Here is a 21,209-nt window from a genome sequence, read left to right as displayed (position 1 = left end):
TCTTGGTATTTGGGTACTTGCCAGGTTCTTGTGACCTGGTTTGTCCTCTGTTGGAAACAGGATGCTGGGCTTGATGGACCCTTGGTCTGACCCAGCATGGCAATTTCTTCTGTTCTTAATGTTAGCTCACTTTAGTACATTGGCCTCTGTTAGCTGTTTCTCCAATTTCATGGAATATAATTAAAACTATAGAAAGCAAAAATAACTGGAACAAAGACAACAGTAAATAATTCTGAAGTAGTTTTAAAGTTCAAATAAAAGAATATAAACAAAGAATTTAGTAAATATAGTTAGGAAGTAAAAATGGAGATGTATGTTTCATTCATAGCCAGGTCCTTTCAGTCTACCTGTATCTCAGTCCACCTATATACAATGCTAGAGTTAAAACACTGTTTTAAAAGAATATTTAACACAACAATTAGAAAACTGAACGCTATATGGCAGATAGATCCTTATGAATTACAAATAGCCATATATGTAAGGAACATGTTTACTTGCATTTAAAGAGATATCATATAGAATAAGGGGAAGAACTGAATTCATTATTTGTGGTTTATATTTTTGAACCACTTCGAGTGATCAACTGCCCATACGATATTTATAATCACAGGTCTTTTAAGTCAGATTTTAGAGTTTGTTAATTTTTGTTAAAATCTTGCTGTTATTTAAGAAATATGTTTTAGAGAATGTAAACCAAAGACACTTATCTTAACATTGTGAAAGAGTGCACCGCCCAATTTAAAAGAATATTTACCTCCAGCATTTAAAATTCTCTTTCCCATATCATTCCTGTGAAATAAAAAAATAGTGAGCATTTATGACCAAATTAAAAACAAATGGATGGCTCAGTCAAGCTATATGCCAGTAACACTATATGCCAAACTAGGATGAGTGTAGAACACTGATAGGTATCAAATACAGAAAATGTATACTGCTACTTTTGCTGTTTTGCCATGTTTGTTGTTGAGTATAGTACATAGGCAATGAGATAGAAAAAACTGTGTACATTGCCACCTACCAGTAAATTTTATCTACATAACTCAGCCAGATGATAATTAGTTCAATAAGACTCAAATCATAAGTTGTATAATGTGATTATTATTGAACTGATTATCATCTGATATATGTAGATGAAATGTACTAAATATATGAGAACTCAATTTTACATGTTTTAAATGGAAAGCAAATACAGAAAAAGAGAAGAAAAGGAAAATTGGTTCTTACCTGCTAATTTTCGTTCCTGTAGTACCAGAGATCAGTCCAGACTCCTGGGTTTTGCCTCCCTTTCACAGACACTGTCACAGAACCTGTGCCACCTGCAGTCCCTCAGTATTGAAAAGTACCCAAGCCAAGATAGCAACAATACCAATACCAATAACGAATAAATATCCCCCTGAACGAGCAGTGGGAAGTGGAAACTTATAGAAGATAGCCATGCCCATATTTAAAACGTGCAGGACTAAACAAAACCTTTGCTATTTTTTAGGTTAATTACAATAACAGATTGAGCAGACTCTCCAAATCTCCCTACCTCAACTGGGCAGGACTCTGGACTGATCTGTGGTACTACAAGAACGAAAATTAGCAGGTAAGAACCAATTTTTCTTTCCCTGTACGTACCCAGATCAGTCCAGTCTTCTGGGATGTACCAAAGCTTCCCTAAATGGGGTGGGACCTCGAAAGTCCCACTCGAAGTACACTCTCACCAAAACCCATGACCTCTGGGACCTGGACAACTAAACAATAATGTCTGGTGAAAGTGTGCAATGACTTCCAAGTAGCCATCCTATAAATCTCTTGCGGTGAAACTTGCTGACATTCGGCCAAGGGGGATGCCTGGGATCGGGTAGAGTGAGCCCTTAACCCCTGCAGAATAGGACAACCCTGACAGATGTATGCAGAGCCTATGGCTTCCTTCAACCACCTTGCAATAGTGGCTTTTGATGCCTTATGACCTTTTTTTGCACCACTCCATAGCACAAAAAGGTGATCCGACAACCTGAAGCTGTTAGTGTTTTTAAGATAGCTCATTAATGCATGTTTGACATCCAAGAGTCGCAACTCTCTCACATGAAGCGTCGTAGCATCCAAACTTGGAAAAGACGGGAGCACTACCGACTAAGTGGAACAACGATATCACATTCAATAGAAAAGAAGGAACCGCCATCTGGAGACTCCAGAATCTGTAATCCTCAAAAAAGGATCCGTACATGACAAGGCTTGAAGTTCCGAGATCCTTCTGGTGGAATAAAGTGCTACCAAGAAAACCACCTTTAAAGTGAGATCTTTCATAGCAGTCCTTCTAAGAAACTCGAACAGAGCCGCACACATGCTGTTAAGGACTAAATTAAGGCTCCAAGAAGGCACAACTTCAAACCGGAGGATACAAATGCTTTGTCTCTCGGAGAAAACGCACCACATCCAGATGTGCAGACAAAGCTGCTCCATGCACCTTGCCTCAAAGACAACCAAAGCTGCCACCTGAACTCTGAGGGAGTTAAAGGACAAACATTTTACCAACCCTCTTTGCAAGAAGGTCAGAATATGTGCTTAAAAAAAAAAAAAAAAAATTAAACATGCTCACCTCACCCATTCCCACCATACGCTACCATAGGAGAATCACAACAGCAAAACTGGTCAACTCAACCTCCCAGCAACAACAGCAACAAAAAAGACTTATTCCCATCATGCTCTCCCCTCTCAACCAGCTCCTGGGTCTCACCCTATTCTCACTAACTCTACTAAATGCTCAGTCAATTGTAAAAAAAAACCCACCTCCTATATGATTACCTTATAGATGAGCAGCCAGACCTGTGCGCCATCACAGAAACATGGCTTAAACCCGAAGACACGGTCCTCATCAACCAACTCCCCACACAAACCTTCGACATTTTCTCCGTCCCCAGATTAAAAAAAAAAGGAGGCGGCCTTTTACTCGCTGCCAAAAAAGAGCTAGGTCTATCATTACACTCATCTATCTCCTCACCTTCCTTAGAATTCTCAATTTTCAAATCCTCACAGTTACAAATAGGCCTTATTTACGCCCCCCCTGGACGTCTCGAGGCAGACCCATCTCCATTAATAGAATACATCGTGAATCACATTAACACTGATTCTCCTACCATTCTTTTAGGAGACTTCAATCTCCACGTGGACTCCACTCCTCGCTCCTCTAACTGCGAATCCTTCCTCAGCTCCCTCAGCTGTATGGGATTCAAACAGCTCATCAACGAACCCACCCATAAAGCAGGACACACACTAGATCTTATCTTCAGCAACCAAAGCTTCACTCTAGCGTCACACATCGACTGTCGGCCAATTCCTTGGTCAGACCACAAGCTTATCTCGACTTCCTTCCAATACCTAAACTCAACTCCCTCTGTAAAACAGAAGTCCACAATCCAATTCAGAAAGCTATGCAACCAGGAAACCCTCATCTCTCATTTATCCTCCGAGCTAACCCAAATAGACCTTTCAGATGCTGATACTGCTCTGACCTCTTGGATAAAAATCACAAACAAAGTGGCAAATGCAACCTGCCCTCTTACAACCAAAATCATCAATGCCAATAATGACAACAAAAAACCATGGTTCACCCTACAATTAACATCTTTGAAACGTGATCTAAGAAAAAAGGAACAGATCTGGCGAAGGAACCCCTCTTCATCCAATTTAGCAGCCTTTAAATCACTCATGCACAGATACAGGATCGACATCCTTCAGACAAAAAGAGACTTCTATTCTCAGAAAATCAATCACTTCATCCACGACCCAAAAGCTCTATTTTCCCTGGTCTCATCGCTCGCAAAACCACCTACCTCAACTATTCCAGACAATAAAGTGGCTTCTAAAGCCACCGAACTTGCCACATACTTTAAAAATAAAATAACAAATCTACTCGCCTCCCGTACAGGCAGCAATGCTCCAACCCAGCATCATACATGCTCTCCTGACCTGCTACTCAGCCCAAACCATGCTCAACCATCCTCAGCTTCCTCGCAACAACTTTACGCAGCCTCCTCGCAACAAACGGCCTGCTTAGAAGATTTTGATCTTACATCAGCCTTAGAGATAAAATCCTGCTAAAGAAAATCAAGCCATCATCCCACCCTCTCGACGCAATTCCAGCTAACCTGCTCATAGCTTGCGCTAAAGACGTTGCTAAGCCTATCTCCCAGATCATCAATGCCTCGCTATCACAGGGCCTAGTCCCGGACCTCCTCAAACTTGCTATCTTAAAACCACTATTAAAAAAACCTAATCTCTCTACAGATAACCCAGCAAATTTCCGTCCCATTGCTAATCTTCCGGTCATTGCCAAAATACTGGAAAGAATTGTCAACAAACAGCTCTCGGAATTCCTCGACAATAACGAAATCCTCTCCCCAGCTCAATTCGGCTTTCGCAAACTCCGTAGTACTGAAACTCTTCTTTTATCTCTGTCAGATAACATTCTCATGAATCTAGAAAACAAACATCCCTGTTTACTCATCCTCCTTGATCTCTCGGCCGCATTTGACACGGTCAACCATGATTTTCTCATCGAAAGATTATCAGAGATCGGCATCAAAAACAAAGCCCTAAACTGGTTCAAATCCTTCCTCCAAAACAGAAACTACAAAGTCAAGATCAATAGCAAAGAGTCTCCACCGTTTAGTTCCACATTAGGGGTCCCTCAAGGCTCTTCGCTATCCCCTACGTTATTCAATATCTATCTTCTCCCGCTTTGTCAGCTACTCTCAAATCTAAAGTTAACCCATCACTTATATGCCGATGACGTCCAAATCCTTATCCCTATCACCGAAACACTACAAAAGACCTTACTTTTTTGGAACTCCTGCCTCCTCTCCATCAACAAGCTACTGTCAAATCTCAACCTAATTCTCAACACCGACAAGACAGAACTCCTCCTGATCAATCAAGATGGCATCCTTCCATTGAACAGCTCTCACCTCACACCGCTCCCAGTCTTCTCCACACAAGTCAGAAACCTTGGGGTGGTCATGGATAACCAACTAAGTCTCTCTGGATTCATCAACACTACGATCAAAGAGTGCTACTACAAACTTCAAGTTCTAAAAAGGCTGCGTCCCCTCCTCCATTTCCGTGATTTCAGAGCAGTGTTACAATCCATCATTTTTTCAAAAATAGACTACTGTAAATCACTTCTACACGGTCTCCCAGCCTACTCCCTAAAACCCCTCCAACTGTTACAGAACGCAACAGCAAGATGTCTCACCAAATCCAGCAAAAGAGACCATATAACACCAATTCTAAAACAGCTCCACTGGCTCCCAGTCAAATTTCGAATCCTCTTCAAACTTCTATCAATCACCCACAAAGTCATTTTCAACAACACCCCACTGGACCTCAGAACCCCTCTCCAACTTCACACATCTTCCCGACCAATAAGATTAGCACAAAGAGGAACTCTACACGCGCCTCCCATGAAAACATCATTAAGTAAAAGAGCTCTATCTACAGCAGGCCCCAAACAGTGGAATTTTCTACCTCCGGAACTAAGGTTGATACACTGCCACAGCACATTCAAAAAAAGACTCAAGACATGGCTATTCGGTCAAGCATTCCCATAACTTACCAAGTACTCTTCAACTCCCACAGACTGTAGACACCAATAGCTAATCTCCCTCTCCATGGGCTTGTTTCGTATTAATAGTTTGTAATGTTCTTGTTCCCAGTTCATGTTATCCTAGTTGTTCTTTCCCTGTTCTCTGTAAGACACTTGTTGTCATTGTTTAATATTTATATCTGTTGCAATGTAAACCGGAGTGATAAGTAACTCTGTTACCTGAACTTCGGTATAGAAAAAGTTATAAATAAAATAAATAAGCACACATAGGGACAACCCCCTGCTCCACACATCAATCCTAAAAAACTCTCCAGACCCTCATATATGCCAAGGAGGTGGAAGACTTTCTAGCCAGCAATCAAGTAGAAATGACATCCTCAGACTATCCTTTCTCTCTTAAGAGTTTCCTCTCAAAAGCCAAGCCGTGAGACAGAAGTGAGCCACCATATCTGAAAATATGGGAACTTGATGCAGAAGCTTTGGCAGATGAGCGAGCCTCAACGGGCCGTCCACCACTAGATTCATCAGATCTGCAAACCAAGGCCTCCAAGTCCACTCCAGAGCCACCAGAATGACGTCTCCCAGATGAATCTCTACACACCGCAAAATCTTGCCCACCAGCAGCCAAGGTGGAAACACATACAGCAGAATGACCTGCAGCCAAGGAAGAACCAAGGTGTCAACCGCTTCTGCCCTGTGCTCTCTTCTGCGACTGAAGAAGTGGGGCGCGCCCTGGCATTTCGCTGAGTTGCCATTAAATCAATGCGGGGTCTGTACCATCCTCAACGGATGAGGCACATTGCTTCCTCCAACAACTCCCATTCTCCAGGATCTAGCTGATGTTGGCTGAGATAATCTGCTTGCACATTGTTCGTCCAAGCTATATGAGAAACCGCTATCAATGCCAGATGCTGCTCTGCCCAGCGGATCAGCTTCCCAGGTTCCTGAGCCACCGCTTGACTCTCGATACCATCCTTTCGGTTGATGTAAGCCACCGTCGTTGCATTGTCTGACAAGATCCTGACTGGACAGCTGCGCAAGAGTGGTAGAAACGCATACAGCGCCAACCGCATCGTTCTCACCTCTAAGTGCTGATGGACCATGATGCTTCCTTCGCCGACCACTGGCCCTACACAGACTGAGCTTGGCAGACAGCTCCCCAACCAGAGAGACTGGCACTGATGGTAACCACCAGCCACTCCAGAATCTCCAAGTCCACCCCGCGACACAACTGGTCCTAACCAAGCCACCACAAGAGACTGGACCTGGCTAGCTCCTTAAGAGGTAGTGGAAGTTGAAATTGTTCTGATAATGGATCCCACTGGGAAAGCAACATCGCCTGCAGAGGCCTCATATGAGCAAACACCCAAGGAACGAGCTCTAAAGTGGACGCCATAGAACTGAGAACTTGCAAGAAATCCTAGACCCTGGGTACTTGTTCTCCAACATCCTGAGAACTTGTGACTACAATTTGACAATGCGCTTCTCCATGACAAAACCATTCCTGACCCTGGTATTGAAACCCATCCCCAGAAACTGCAACACCTGAGAAGGGGAGCAATGACTTTTGGACAAATTTGCTATCCATCCCAGGGATCTCAAGCGCTGCAGCAGCAAGTCTACTGCCTGTATGCAAACAGCCTCTGACTTTGCTCAAATAAGCCAGTCATCCAGATATGGGTGAACCAGCAGACCCTCCTTCCTGAGAGCTGCCGCAACCACCATCATCACCTTAGTAAAAGTCCTTGGAGCCGTTGCCAGACTGAACAGAAGGGCGCAAAATTTAAAATGCATCCTGAGGATCATGAGCCAGAGAAACCTCTTGATAGTCCAGCCGTATCCCTATGTGCAAGTACGCCTCGGTCAAATCCAGGGACATCAAGAACTCTCCCTTGCACACTGCTGCAGTGACAGAGCACAGAGTCTCCATCCGAAAACGAGGAACCTTGAGAGCCATGTTTCCTCAAAAATTGGGCGAAAATTCCCCTCCTTATTTGGAACCACAAAATAAATGGAATAGCTTCCTATCCCTCGTTCCTCTAGGGGGACAGGAACAATGGCTCCCAGCATCTGTAGGCAGCTGATAGTTTGCTGCACCACCCACCTCTTTTCTGTGGAGGTGCAAGGGGAGACTACATCCTTAGTGGATGAGCAAATTCTAAAGCGTAACCTTGACTTTTCACGCTTAAGACCCACTAGTTCGATGTGATCTTGGCCCACTCCTCATAAAAAAGAGTCAACCAATCCCCTATGACCAGAATTGAGGAGTGGGCTGGCCTCGCTTCATTGTGCGGATTTTGCTCCAGTACTACCCTGGCCCGATCCATCCCTGTTCAGCTTTTGGCCTTGAAAGGAATGCTTCCAGAACTGCTGCCTCCCTGAGGACTGCCTTTGGGCTCCTCCCAAAGCCCTCCCTTGCTGAAAACACCTATTCCCTCAAAACCGAGAACACAAAGGAAAGGAACCTTTTGCCCCTTTAGGCTTATCCTAAGGTAACTAGTGCACTTTACTGTTTCCCAGATGATTTATCAGCTCCTCCAAGTCTTCTCCAAAAAGCAGTTTTACCTTGAAGGGCAACGCTCCTAGCTGAGACCTGGATGAAACATCCGCCGACCAGTTCCTCAACCAAAAATGCCTGCTGGCTGAGATCGCCAAAATCATCATCCTAGAGGACGTCCTAATGAGGTCATACAGTACATCCGCTCCATAGGCGACTACAGCTTCCAGCCGCTCCACCTGCTTAGCCTCCGGGGAAGACATGGACTTGTCAGCCTGCAACTGCTGCACCCATCGCAGCCCAGCCCGAGGCATAAAACTGATGCATAAAATCTTTTTCAGATAGACCTCGAGTTTCCTATCCTGCTCAACTTTGCAGCACTGGCCACTGGAATACTCGCCTTCTGAGTAACAGCTGACACTAAGGCATCCACCTTCGGGATTCGCAAGAGATCCAGCATGCCTCAGGCAAAGGATATAACTTATCCATTGCTCTACCAACCTACATGCCAGTATCTGGAGTATCCCACTCCTTGATCATCAACTTTTTAATGGACTTATGGAAAAGAAAAGCCTTTTCCATCCATCAATGACTGGATCCACGTCCTCCTGATCGGACTTCTCCTGCGGAACCTTTATCCCTAACTCCACAAGGACATAGGGGATCAGGGGGCCCAACTCTTCCCTGTGAAACAGACAAACCAACTTTGGATTGTCCCCCTCCACAGTTGGACCTTCTCCTGACCCCATCCCCCCCCCCCCCCCCCCCCGGGGAAGGATCCGCATCAGGAGGCCCCCGCTCCAGAGGGAACCCCAACTTCGGAACCATCCAAGAGGTCATCCACCACTGTTTCCTGCGAAGGCATCCTAAGGACTCACCGAACCCTGGTAACCCCAGAAGCCCCTGAAACCCTGGACTTCTTCTTGGGGTGTGGACCTACTGATGCCTCCTGCTTGGACCCATTCCGTCCCGTAGCGTTCCAGGTCAAGTAAGCCTTGTGCAACAATAAAACAAAATCAGCTGAGAAGGTGGAAGATCATCCAAAGCCTCCCCCAGGAGTTCTTCTGTCTTGACTGACCCCACCTCCGGCCTCTACGGGGCTCAGATAAGCCGGGAACAGTGGTGGTGGGAGATCCCCTTCCCCCCCACAACTTCCGTAGCAACTGCAAAGGTAGCCAAGATGGCCGCCATTCCCGCACTAACCAGGAACTGATCCGCTGCTTCCTGCGACTCAGCCAAGGGCCTGCCTGACCCGTATTGCCGCTCTGAAGCCACCGCGATCGATCCCGAATTGTCCTCTCCCCCAGAGAGGCAGTGGGAACATAGGCCGGTCCAGGAGAGTCGCACATGCACAACTCACCACACATGGAGCATCTGGACTGATCCTTGGTACTACAGGAACGAAAATTAGCAGGTAAGAACCAATTTTCCTTTATGTCTATCATAGTACTTAGGATCAGTCCAGACTGCTGGGATGTACCCAAGCTGCCCTAAAAGTGGTGGGACCCGGAGAGTCCCGCTTGAAGCACACTGCTGCCAAAGGAATCCACTTGCGGGTCCCGGACATCCAAACGGTAATGCTTAGCAAATGTGTGCAAAGATTTCTAAGTGGCTGCCCGGCAAATCTCTTGAGGTGATACACATTGGCTTTCTGCCCAGGAAGCCGCTTGCGACCTGATGGAATGAGCCTTGAGACCATCTGGTACTTGCCGCCCGTGACAGATGTAAGCCGAGGTGATAGCCTCTTTCAACCAGCGGGCAATCGTCGTCTTAGAAGCCTTACATCCCTGTTTTGGACTGCTCCATAAGACAAACAGATGGTCAGATAATCGAAAGGGATTAGTCACCTCCAAATACCTCAAAAGAATCCAGCGGACATCCAATCTCCGCAGATCCCGGGCCTGAGGAGAATTCCGATCTATGTCCGGAAAGGCCGGCAACTCAACTGTCTGGTTGACATGAAAAGCCGAAACCACCTTCGGCAAAAAAGAGGGCACCGTCCAAAGCGAAACCCCAGAGTCTGAAATTCGCAAGATTGGCTCCCTACAAGACAAAGCTTGAAATTCAGATAGCCGTCTGGCCAAACAAATAGCCACAAGAAAAATCGTCTTGAGTGTTAAATCTTTCAACGTAGCCCATTTGAGAGGCTCAAAGGGGGAACTGCAAAGCCCACGGAGAACCAAATTCAAACTCCACGAGGGACATATCTCGCGTACTGGCGGGTGTAAGTGCTTAGCCCCCTTCAAAAAACGGACTACATCCAGATGGCCTGCTATAGGAGAACCATCAATCTTACCTCTCAAACAGCCTAACGCCGACACCTGGACCCGGAGTGAACTGTACGCCAAACTCTTCTTTAAGCCTTCCTGCAAAAAGGCAAGGATGTGGACGATAGAGGCCTGCTGCGGGGACACCTTCAACCTGCTGCACCAAGAATCAAAGACCTTCCAAACCCGAACATAAGTGAGGGAAGTAGAAGTCTTTCGCGCCCAAAGTAGAGTGGTAATCACAGCCTCCGGATAGCCTTTCTTTCTCAATTGCTTCCTCTCATAAGCCAAGCCGGGACCCTGGCGCAGTAACTTCAGTAGATGACCCAGATGTAAGGGGCCCTCTACCGTGAGGTTGATCAGATCTGCGAACCACGGCCTCCGCAGCCACTCCGGAGTCACGAGGATGACCGGCCCCCGGTGGGACTCTATTCATCTTAAAACCTTTCCCACCAACGGCCAAGGAGGAAACACATACAATAGAATTTCGGGGGGCCATGGGAGGACAAGGGCATCCACCCCTTCCGATCCGTGCTCCTGTCTGCGGCTGAAAAAACGAGCCGCTTTGGTGTTCAGACGAGTCGCCATCAAATCCAGCCGAGGAATCCCCCAACGGCACCGCACGAGCTGCATCGCCTCCTCGGACAGTTCCCATTCGCCGGGATCTAGTTGTTGACAACTGAGAAAATCCACCTGGACATTGTCCACGCCGACTATGTGAGATGCCACTATGCGGCCCAGATGACGTTCTGCCCAGGACATTAGCTTGTCTGCCTCGGAGGCTACCGGTCGACTCCTTGTTCCTCCTTGCCGGTTTATGTAAGCCACGGTGGTCGCGTTGTTGGAGAGAATCCGTACCACCCATTGCCGAACTATCGGAAGAAAGTGTCATAGCGTTAAACGAACTGCTCTGGTTTCCAACCAATTGATGGACCGCTTGGACTGCAGAGGTGTCCACTGGCCCTGTGCCACTCGCAATTGACAGACTGCCCCCCACCCGGAGAGGCTGGCATCCATTGTCACGATTAGCCACTGTGGAGTTTCCAGGTCCATACCCCAAAGTAAGTGATCCGATATCAACCACCAATCCAGGCTGGTCCGGGCAGGCTCCTGTAATGGCAAGGGTAGGTGGAACTCCTCCGATTTGGGATCCCAACAGGAAAGCAACGCTCTCTGCAACGGTCTCATATGAGCAAAGGCCCAAGGCTCCATCTCCAGGGTAGACGCCATAGAATCAAAAACTTGCAAATAATCCCACACCGTGGGCAATGGGAGGGCCAATAGACAGCAAACTTGAGCCATGAGCTTCTCCATCCTCAACAGAGGCAGGGAAACCTTGCCCGCAGCCGTGTCAAAACAAGCTCCCAGAAACTCCCATACTTGAGAGGGGACCAGTCAGCTCCTGTCGTGATTGACTACCCAGCCTAGCGACTGTAGCGAGTGTAAAACAGACTGCACTGCCGCCTTGCAAAGCTCCGCTGATTTCACTCGAATGAGCCAGTCGTCCAGGTATGGATGCACTAGTATCCCCTCGCACTGAAGGCAGGATTCAACAACTACCATCACCTTGGTGAAGACTCGGGGAGCCATCGCCAGTCCGAACGGAAGAGCGCAAAACTGGAAGTGCTCCCCCAGAACCATGAATCTCAGGGACTGCTGATGATGCGCTTGGATTCCTATGTGAAGATAAGCTTCCATCAGATCCAAAAAGGCCAAACATTCGCCTTTGTGCGTGGCCGCAATGACCGATCTCAGCGTCTCCATTCGAAAACGGGGAACTCGCAACGCCTTATTGACTTCCTTTAAATCCAAGATGGGGCGGAACAAGCCCTCCTTTTTGGGGACTACGAAGTAAATGGAGTACTGACCGGTCCGACATTCGTCTGGTGGGACTGGGACAATCGCTCCCAGGGCCTTTAACTGAGACAGGGTTTGAAGAATCACCTGACGTTTTGCAGGCGCCCCACCGGGAGACACAAGTAACAGATCCCGAAGAGGTCGAGCAAAATCCAAAGCGTAACCACGATTTATAATATCTAGTACCCATTGGTCCGACGTGATTTTGACCCATTCCTCGCGAAACAGGGAGAGCCGGCCCCCTATCCTCGGTACGGAGGAACGGGTCGGCGCACCTTCATTGGGAAGGCTTGTTAGTGGTGAAACCCTGAGAGAAACCACTGTGTGGAGGCTGCCTGCCTCGAAAGGAATGCGCCCATGTCTGTGACCGTACTGATGTCTGCCGAGGGACATAAGAGGCACCTCTGCCAGAACGGAAGCGACGTTGACCTCGGAAACGACCTTGGGAGGCACTAAAGGGCCGAGACGAACTGGGCTTGTCCTCAGGCAGCTTGTAAATCTTGTTGTCCCCCAAGACCTTAATAAGTTGTTCAAGATCTTCTCCAAACAACAGCTTCCCCTTGAAAGGAAAGGAACCTAGCTGAGACTTGGATGAGGCATCAGCCGACCAATTACGGAGCCACAGCAGCCTCCTCGCGGAAACCGAGGATGACATGGTACGTGCAGAGGTACGGAGAAGATCGTATAATGCATCCGCCATATAGGCAACCGCCGATTCCATGAGGTTCGCATGCTCCTCTCCCCTGGGGGGAGTTCCTGGGATGTGAACAGCTGCTGAATCCAGCGGAGGGTAGCCTTCTGCATAAGGCTGCTACAGACAGCGGCCCGCACTCCCAGTGCAGAGACCTAAAAAATCCGCTTGAGCAAATTTCCAGCTTTCGATCCTGAAGATCCTTAAGAGCCGCTCCTCCCGTGACAGGAATCATGGTATGCTTAGCTATGGTTGTGACAGCCGAGTCCACCTTCGGAACCTTAAGAAGATCCAAGGTTTCCCATGGAAGCAGATAAATCTTTTCCATGGCCCTGCTGACTCGTAAGGTGGCATCAGGCACATCCCATTCCCGGGACAAAATTTGGAAAAGCTTTGGATATAAAGGAAAAATCTGAGGTGGATGCGAAGTCCTGATAACACCGAATCCCCCGGCAAAGAATCAGACACTGCCTGCGGAGCCGGGATCTCCAGCTCCTGAAGAACATATGGGATTAACTGATCCAGTTCCTCCTTACGGAACAGGTGGAGCACCTGTGGATCATCTCCCTCCAGTGGGGCGGAACTATCCACATCATCGCCCGTGTCCAAGGTGGAGGGGTCCTGCTGCGCTGGACTTAAGGGAGTGGAGAGCCCAGAAAGACCTCCAAACGGAGCTGAGGGAGGAAACCGAGATCCAACCCCCCCCCACCCCCGGGTCTGCAGCCGGTCTAAATTGCTTTGCTGGGACCGGATACTGCGCATCCCAGTCAGCCTCTGCTTCCAGATATGCCCTATGGAGGAGCAACACAAATTGGGACGAAAATGAGTGCTGTCGCTTTAAACCCCCCCCCCCGAGGTAGAGGTGGGGGGAGGGTCTGTGTCTGCCTGCCGATCGCGAGTTTGTTGAGGGCTCAAAGCCGGCGGGGATTGAGGAGGGAGATCTTCTCCCTCTGAATCTAGCACAGCATCTGAAATCGGAGCAGGCAAGATGGCCGCCGCTCCCGAGTCGCGGGGGGAGGAGACAGACCTCTGCCTGTGAGCCACTGAATCGCTCCCCGAACCGCGCGATCGCGGCAGGGAGCCCCCCCGCTCCGAATTTGATCTCCGTGAAGGTCCCTTGCCCCAGGGAATACACCAGGAGCACAGACCTTCGCGTGAGAGCCGAGACGCCGGCTCCATACAAGCTCCGCAGCACGAACCACGCGGCATGATTAGCGCACGAAAAAAGGAGAAGGCAGCCGGGTGAAGGATTCCACCCCTTCTGGAGGCCCGGGAGAGATGGCAGGCTAGTGCTGAACAACCGCCGGTAAAAGTAAGGGCTGGTAGATTTATCACCGTAATCTTTTTTTTTTTTTAACTCAACCAGCCAGCAGGGGCAAAGAGAAAACTTCCCTGCATGAAAACAGCACCCTCCAGAGGAAAAGGTATCGTCTCTGGGATGAAGGGGGGGGAAGAGTGACCGGCCCACCAATTAATACTCCTCCCCAACTCAACGGGCAGTAGCACTATCTCCGGGAAAGAATGGCATTAGGGCACTGCCCTGCCTTGCCTGCCCTTCAAACTGCTCACAAGTAGCTGACAGGATTTTTTTTTTTTAACTTTTTGAAATCAGATTGATCTAGTCAAAGGAATATCTCAAAAATCAAACCTGTCAACCCAGTTAGCTACCAATTTGCCAAGGATCAGGACCGTAGATTATGTCTCTCTTTCATCTGCTGGAGTCAGAGATATACTGAAGGATCGTAGGTAGCACACCAGGTTATCTAGGGGGTGCTTTTCAGTTTTTTCTCTGACTCCATCTGCTGGAAGGGAGGCATAACCCAGCAGTCTGGACTGATCCTGGTATGTACAAGGAACGTCTCTTTTTTTTTTTTAAGTAGGGTCAGACTGCAGGTTTAGTATCTCTACCATCTGCTGGAGACAGAGAAATACTGAGGGACTGCAGGTGGGACACCAGGTTGTGTGGCAGTGTCTGCGAAACCTTCTCTGTCTCCATCTGATGGGAGGCATAACCCAGGAGTCTGGACTGATCTGGGTACATACAGGAACAATACTTTTAAACCTAAACTCTCATAGTAATCTGGAAGCAAAGTATTATATGGCAGTATATATTTACACAAAAAACTTTGATCATGGAAATATTATTGCTTCCTGTAAATGTGCTACTTGATATTTTTTCCCTCCTTCCTCAGCTTCAATGCACTATAAAACAGTTTGGTTAAAGAGAACATTAAATGGTAAGGTTTACATCATGGACAGTATTTCCTTTGTGCAGAGAATTTTTTTTCTGGCTTCACGAGGCATGCTATCAAGCATTACATTCAGCTTCCGAATGGCCTGTAAGCAAATTAAACATTTCTTTTGTTTAATAAATATTAAATGTAAACATAATAATTTTAAATAACCATGCTATAATAACAAATCAGCAAAATAAACCTCATGCATGTATTCTATATATTTAAATTATTTTCACATACTGAAATATCATCTTGTGCATAAAACATGAAGTCATCTCAATATGCCTATATACATACATATCTAGTACCAAAGAATATTCCTACAAAAATACGCTATAAATTTGTATGCAATTTTCAGACTGTCCACACTGGGGTAAAAGTGTTAATTTACTTTCTTTAGTTCTGCTAGACCAGCCCAGACTAGAAGGTTATGCTCCCCTGCCAGCAGACAGACACAGAGAAAAAGCACAAAGCCATCTTTACTCCCCCTATAAAGGTCTGCTGTTGCTTTCAGCTCTTCAATATTCTCTGTCAAAGCTAAGACAATCAAAGGCAATTGTTATTTAGGTTTCAAAATCACCACTACACCAAAACCTGATGCAATGAAGAGTACTTGCCAGGTTTTTATGGCCTGGATTGGCACTGTTGGAAACAGGATGCTGGGCTTGATGGACCCTTGGTCTGACCCAGTATGGCATTTTCTTATGTTCTTATGTTCTAATATGCCATACTGGGTCAGACCAAGGGTCCCATCAAGCCCAGCATCCTGTTTCCAACAGTGGCCAATCCAGGCCACAAGAACCTGGCAAGTACCCAAAAACTAAGTCTATTCCATGTTACTGTTGCTAAATAAATAAATAAATAAATAAATAAATAAAACAAACAAACAAACAAACAAAAAAAACCCACCACGTATAAAGTTCTCCTCAACCGTTACTATGTACATTTACTGTCCCTACGTCCCACTTTGTTTCATTGTTAAACTGTTAACCTATGTTGCTTTGTTAAACTGTTCCTACGCATGTTTTAATGTTTCAATGTAAAAATGGTACGACTTCTGTCATGCTATTATCCTGTTACAATGTGAACCGATGTGATGTACCCCAACGAATGTCGGTATATAAAAGCAAATAAATAAATAAGTAAATAAATAATAATAGTGGTGGGTATTATATGTCAACTTAATTAATAGCAGGTAATGGACTTCTCGTCCAAGAACTTATCCAATCCTTTTTTAAACACAGCTATACTAACTGCACTAACCACATCCTCTGGCAACAAATTCCAGAGTTTAATTGTGCGTTGAGTGAAAAAGAACTTTCTCCAATTAGTTTTAAATGTGCCACATGCTAACTTCATGGAGTGCCCCCTATTCTTTCTATTATCCGAAGGAGTAAATAACCGATTCACATCTACCCGTTCTAGACCTCTCATGATTTTAAACACCTCTATCATATCCCCCCTCAGCCGTCTCTTCTCCAAGCTTAAAAGTCCTAACCTCTTTAGTCTTTCCTCATAGGGGAGCTGTTCCATTCCCTTTATCATTTTGGTAGCCCTTCTCTGTACCTTCTCCATCGCAATTATATCTTTTTTGAGATGCGGCGACCAGAATTGTACACAATATTCAAGGTGCGGTCTCACATGGAGCGATACAGAGGCATTATGACATTTTCCGTTTTATTCACCATTCCCTTTCTAATAGTTCCCAACATTTTGTTTGCTTTTTTGACTGCCGCAGCACACTGCGGTTCCAGATACAGTTTTCAAGGTTGATGATTCGGATGAAATGAACCAAATCATGGTGAACCAGGAAGATGTAGTAGGCCAGATAGACAAACTAAAGAGTAGCAAATCACCTGGAAAGAATTCAAACATGAAATTTCAGATCTATTAGTAAAATTAATAATCTATCATTAAAACCATCCATTGTACTTGAATACTGGAGGGTGGCCAATGTAACCCCGACATTTAAAAAGGGCTCCAGGGTTGATTCGGGAAACTATAGACCGGTGAGCCTGACTTCAGTGCTGGGAAAAGTAGTGGAAACTATTCTAAAGAACAAAAGCACAGAACATATAGAAAGATATGGTTTAATGGCACACAGCCATAATGGATTTACCCAAAGTAAGTCTTATCTCACAAATCTGCTACATTTTTTTGAAGGGGTTAATAAACAGGTAGATAAAGGTAAACTAGTAGATGTGGTGTATTTGGATTTTCAGAAGGTATTTCACAAAATCCCTCAAAGAGGCTTCTAAGAAAACTAAAAAGTCATGGGATAGGAGGCGATGTCCTTTCATGGATTGCAAACTGGTTAAAAGACAGGAAACAGAGAGTAGGATTAAATGGTCAATTTTCTCAGTGGAAAAAGGTAAACAGTGGAGTGCCTCAGGGATCTCTACCTGGACTGGCCCTTATCAATATATTTATAAATGATCTGGAAAGGGATACGATGAGTGAGGTGATCAAATTTACAGATGATACAAACTTATTCAGAGGAGTTAAATCACATACGGATTGTGATAAATTGCAGGAGGATCTTGCTTGACTGGAAGATTGGCCATCCAAATGACAGGAAAATTAGTTCTTACCTGATAATTTTCGTTCCTGTAGTACCACGGATCAGTCCAGACCATGGGTTAAGCCCCCGTTCCAGCAGGTGGAGACAGACCAGAATTCTGAGGCTGCCCATATAAGGACAGAACCTACCCAGGAACCCTCAGTATAACTATTGTCAAAGCAGAAAAGGAATAAGATCAAGGAAGTACCAGGATAAATAACAAATATAATTTAAAAAACAAGATAACAATTGAATGAACTGTGTGATTAAACGCTCTTGTACAACTACCCCTGATCATCACAAAGATGCTTCCGGTGCCTAAATAGTAAATCCCAGAAAAATGATGCAGGAGACAAAATAGAGAAAAAAACCTGTAAGAAGGCAAAAAAAACAAGACAAAAAATTTGAGTGGACAGAATAAGAACGGGCGGGTGTCTGGACTGATCCGTGGTACTACAGGAACGAAAATTATCGGGTAAGAACAATTTTCCTTTCCCTGTACGTACCCGGATCAGTCCAGACCATGGGATGTCCCAAAGCTTCCCTATAGAGGGTGGGACCCAGACTGTCCCGCTCGAAGAACCTGTCGACCAAATGAACCAAAGGCTGGAGCCTGAACATCGAGTCGGTAGAGACGAGCAAAAGTATGAAGAGGTTTCCATGTAGCCACCCTACATATTTCTTGCGGCGACACCGATTGAGACTCCGCCCAAGAAGTCGCTTGAGAACGTAAGGAATGAGCTTTAAGGCCTTCAGGAACCGGTCGGCCCTTGCAAATGTAGGCTGAAGAAATCGCCTCCTTCAACCAGCGAGCAATCGTAGCCTTAGAAGCTTGCTTCCCCCTGTTGGGACTCCACTCCACAGAAACGAAAAGATGATCAGAAACTCGAAAATCATTAGTGACCTCAAGATAATGCAACAAGACTCGCTTGAGTTCAAGACGACGGAGATCACTATTACCAGAAGCCGCTAGATCCTCTGGTGAAAAAAGCAGGGAGTTCGATGGACTGGTTAACATAAAAAGATGAGACAACCTTAGGTAAGAAAGAGGGTACGGTCCTTAGGTAAAAACCCGAGTCCAAAAAAGTAAGAAGGGGTCCTAACCAGAAAGAGTTTGAAGCTCAGACACTCTCCTGGCAGAAGAGATAGCAACCAGGAAAAGAGTCTTGAGAGTAAAGTCTTTGAGAGTGGCATGACAAAGAGGCACAAACGGAGCTGTACAGAGAGCTCGAAGCACTAAATTCAAATTCCACTAAGGACAAATAGACCGAACAGGAAGGCATTAAAGCTTAGCGCCTCTGAGAAAACGCACGACATCCGGATGATAGGTGACTGGCCGACCCTCAATGGTGCCCAGGAGAGAACCAAGGGCAGAGACCTGAACGAGTAGAGAGCTAAACTGAAAAACCTTTGGAGAGACCACGCTAAAGAAAAGAAAGTAAAACCACAACAGAAGGTGAGCGAGCCGAAACACCCAACTCTTCACAAATATTCTCAAAAACTTTCCAGACTTTCACATAAGTAAGGGAAGTTGATTGTTGCGGGCCCTGAGAAGGGAGGCAATAACTTCATCTTTATAATCTCTGCGTCTTAAACGTCTCCGTTGAAAAGCCATGCCGCTAGACAGAAGCGATCCGCCTGGTCGGAAAATACGGGACCCTGCCGCAGGAGATGGGGCAGATGACCGAGACGAAGAGGTCCGTCCGCCGAGAGATTCACCAGATCCGCGAACCACAGCCGTCGGGGCCACTCGGGAGCCACGAGAAAGACCGGACCGCGATGGAGTTCTATTCTCCAAAGAAGCTTCCCCACTAATCGCCACAGTGGGAACACATAGAGAAGAACGATGGAGGGCCAGGGAAGAACCAGTGTGTCCACACCTTCTGAACAATGCTCCCTCCACCGGCTGAAGAACCGGGGAGCCTTAGCGTTGGCTAGCGTCGCCATGAGGTCCAGATGAGGGGGACCCCACCTGTGCACGAATAAGTCCATCATCTCGAGTGACAGCTCCCACTCGCCGGGGTCGAGATGTTGACGACTGAAAAAGTCAGCTTGAATATTCTCCTTGCCCGCTATGTGAGAAGCTGCCAGGCGATCCAAGCGCTTTTCTGCCCAAAGAAAAAGCTTGCTGGTCTCTAATGCCATTAGACGACTTCGAGTTCCCCCATGTCGAATTATGTAAGCTACCATGGGGGAATTGTCTGATAGAACACGGACAGCTTTGTGATGGATCAGAGGAAGGAAGAACTTGAGGGCTAGGAAAACCACTCGGGCTTCTAGACGAATGATGTGCCATCGAGATTGGGACAGTGACCAGAACCCTTGCATCGTTTGAGATTGACAGACAGCTTCCCATCCAGAGAGACTGGCATCTGTCGTTACTATGACCCAAGAGGGAGTCAAAAGAGGCATTCCCCTGAGAAGATGGGCCGGGGAAAACCACCATTGAATGCTGGCGATGGTAGAGTTGGAGAGAGGGAGAATCTCCTGACACTGCTCGGATATTGACTTCCAACGGGATAGCGATGCCTTCTGTAAAGGACACATATGAGCAAAGGCCCAAGGGACGAGGCCGATCGTGGAAGCCATGGTCCCCAGAACCTGGAGGTAATCCCACACCGTTGGAAGCGGTAGAGAGATGAAAGCGTTTAACTGATCGATCAAGTTGAGTGTTCGCGAGTCCGAAAGAAAAACTTTCCCGACCCGAGAGTTGAAAAGAGCGCCCAGGAAATCTAGCTCTTGGGAGGGCTGAAGAGTGCTTTTGGAGTAGTTGACTATCTAGCCGAGTGATGTGAGAAGGGCCAAACTCTGTCTACCGCGATAGAGCAGAGAGCAGCAGACTTGGCCTTTATCAACCAATCGTCCAGATAAGGATGGACCAAAAACCCTTCCCGACGAAGAGCTGCTGCAACGACTACCATAATCTTGGTAAAGGTGCGGGGAGCAGTGGCGAGACCGAACGGGAGAGCCCGAAAATGAAAAAGCTGACCTAGGATCTGAAAACGAAGGAATTTTTTTTTTTTTTTAAATATTCTTGAGGGATGGGGATGTGAAAATGAGCCTCCTTCAGATCCAGAGAAGCGAGAAATTCCCCGGGACAAACCGGTGCAATTACCGCCCGCAGGGTTTCCATTTTGAAACGGGGAAGCTTGAGGGCCTGATTGACCCTTTTTTTTTTGATCCAGAAAGGGACAGAAGAACCGTCCTTTTTGGGAACAACGAAGTAAATTGAATAATGGCCGGCACCCCTTTCGTGTATCGGAACTGGAAGGATTGCCCCCAATTCCTGAAGAGTCAACAAGGTGTTGCAAACCGCAGGCCGCTTGGAATGGCCGCAAGGGGAAAACGATGAAAAAGTCCAGAAAGGCGTTTGGCAAAATCTAACAAGTAGCCGTGCTCTGAGACATCGAGAACCCAGAGATCGGAAGTGATTTTGGACCACTCCTCGAGAAACATAGAAAGATGACCACCTAAGCTTCTTGTGGAGGGATGGACCGGCCACATCAAATT

The 21,209-nt window shown here is 46.6% G+C and overlaps 1 protein-coding gene across 8 annotated transcripts in view; it reads right to left on the bottom strand.

The window, feature by feature from the left end:
* The window catches only part of SYCP2 (synaptonemal complex protein 2), a 752,024-nt gene that overhangs the window by 617,819 nt on the left and 112,996 nt on the right, over positions 1-21,209 (bottom strand). For all 8 annotated transcript variants that reach the window (XM_029611557.1, XM_029611556.1, XM_029611555.1 and 5 more), the window contains 2 exons: positions 15,151-15,239; positions 755-789 (listed from right to left, as the gene is read on the bottom strand). In XM_029611557.1, coding sequence (XP_029467417.1) covers positions 755-789; positions 15,151-15,239 — 124 coding nt within the window. The remainder of the gene's footprint in view (positions 1-754; positions 790-15,150; positions 15,240-21,209) is intronic.

This window comes from Rhinatrema bivittatum, chromosome 8 (assembly GCF_901001135.1).
Source record: "Rhinatrema bivittatum chromosome 8, aRhiBiv1.1, whole genome shotgun sequence".
Classification (NCBI taxonomy): domain Eukaryota; kingdom Metazoa; phylum Chordata; class Amphibia; order Gymnophiona; family Rhinatrematidae; genus Rhinatrema; species Rhinatrema bivittatum.
The sequence above is the reverse complement of the archived record's forward strand: the minus strand, read 5'-3'. Positions and strand labels throughout refer to the sequence as shown.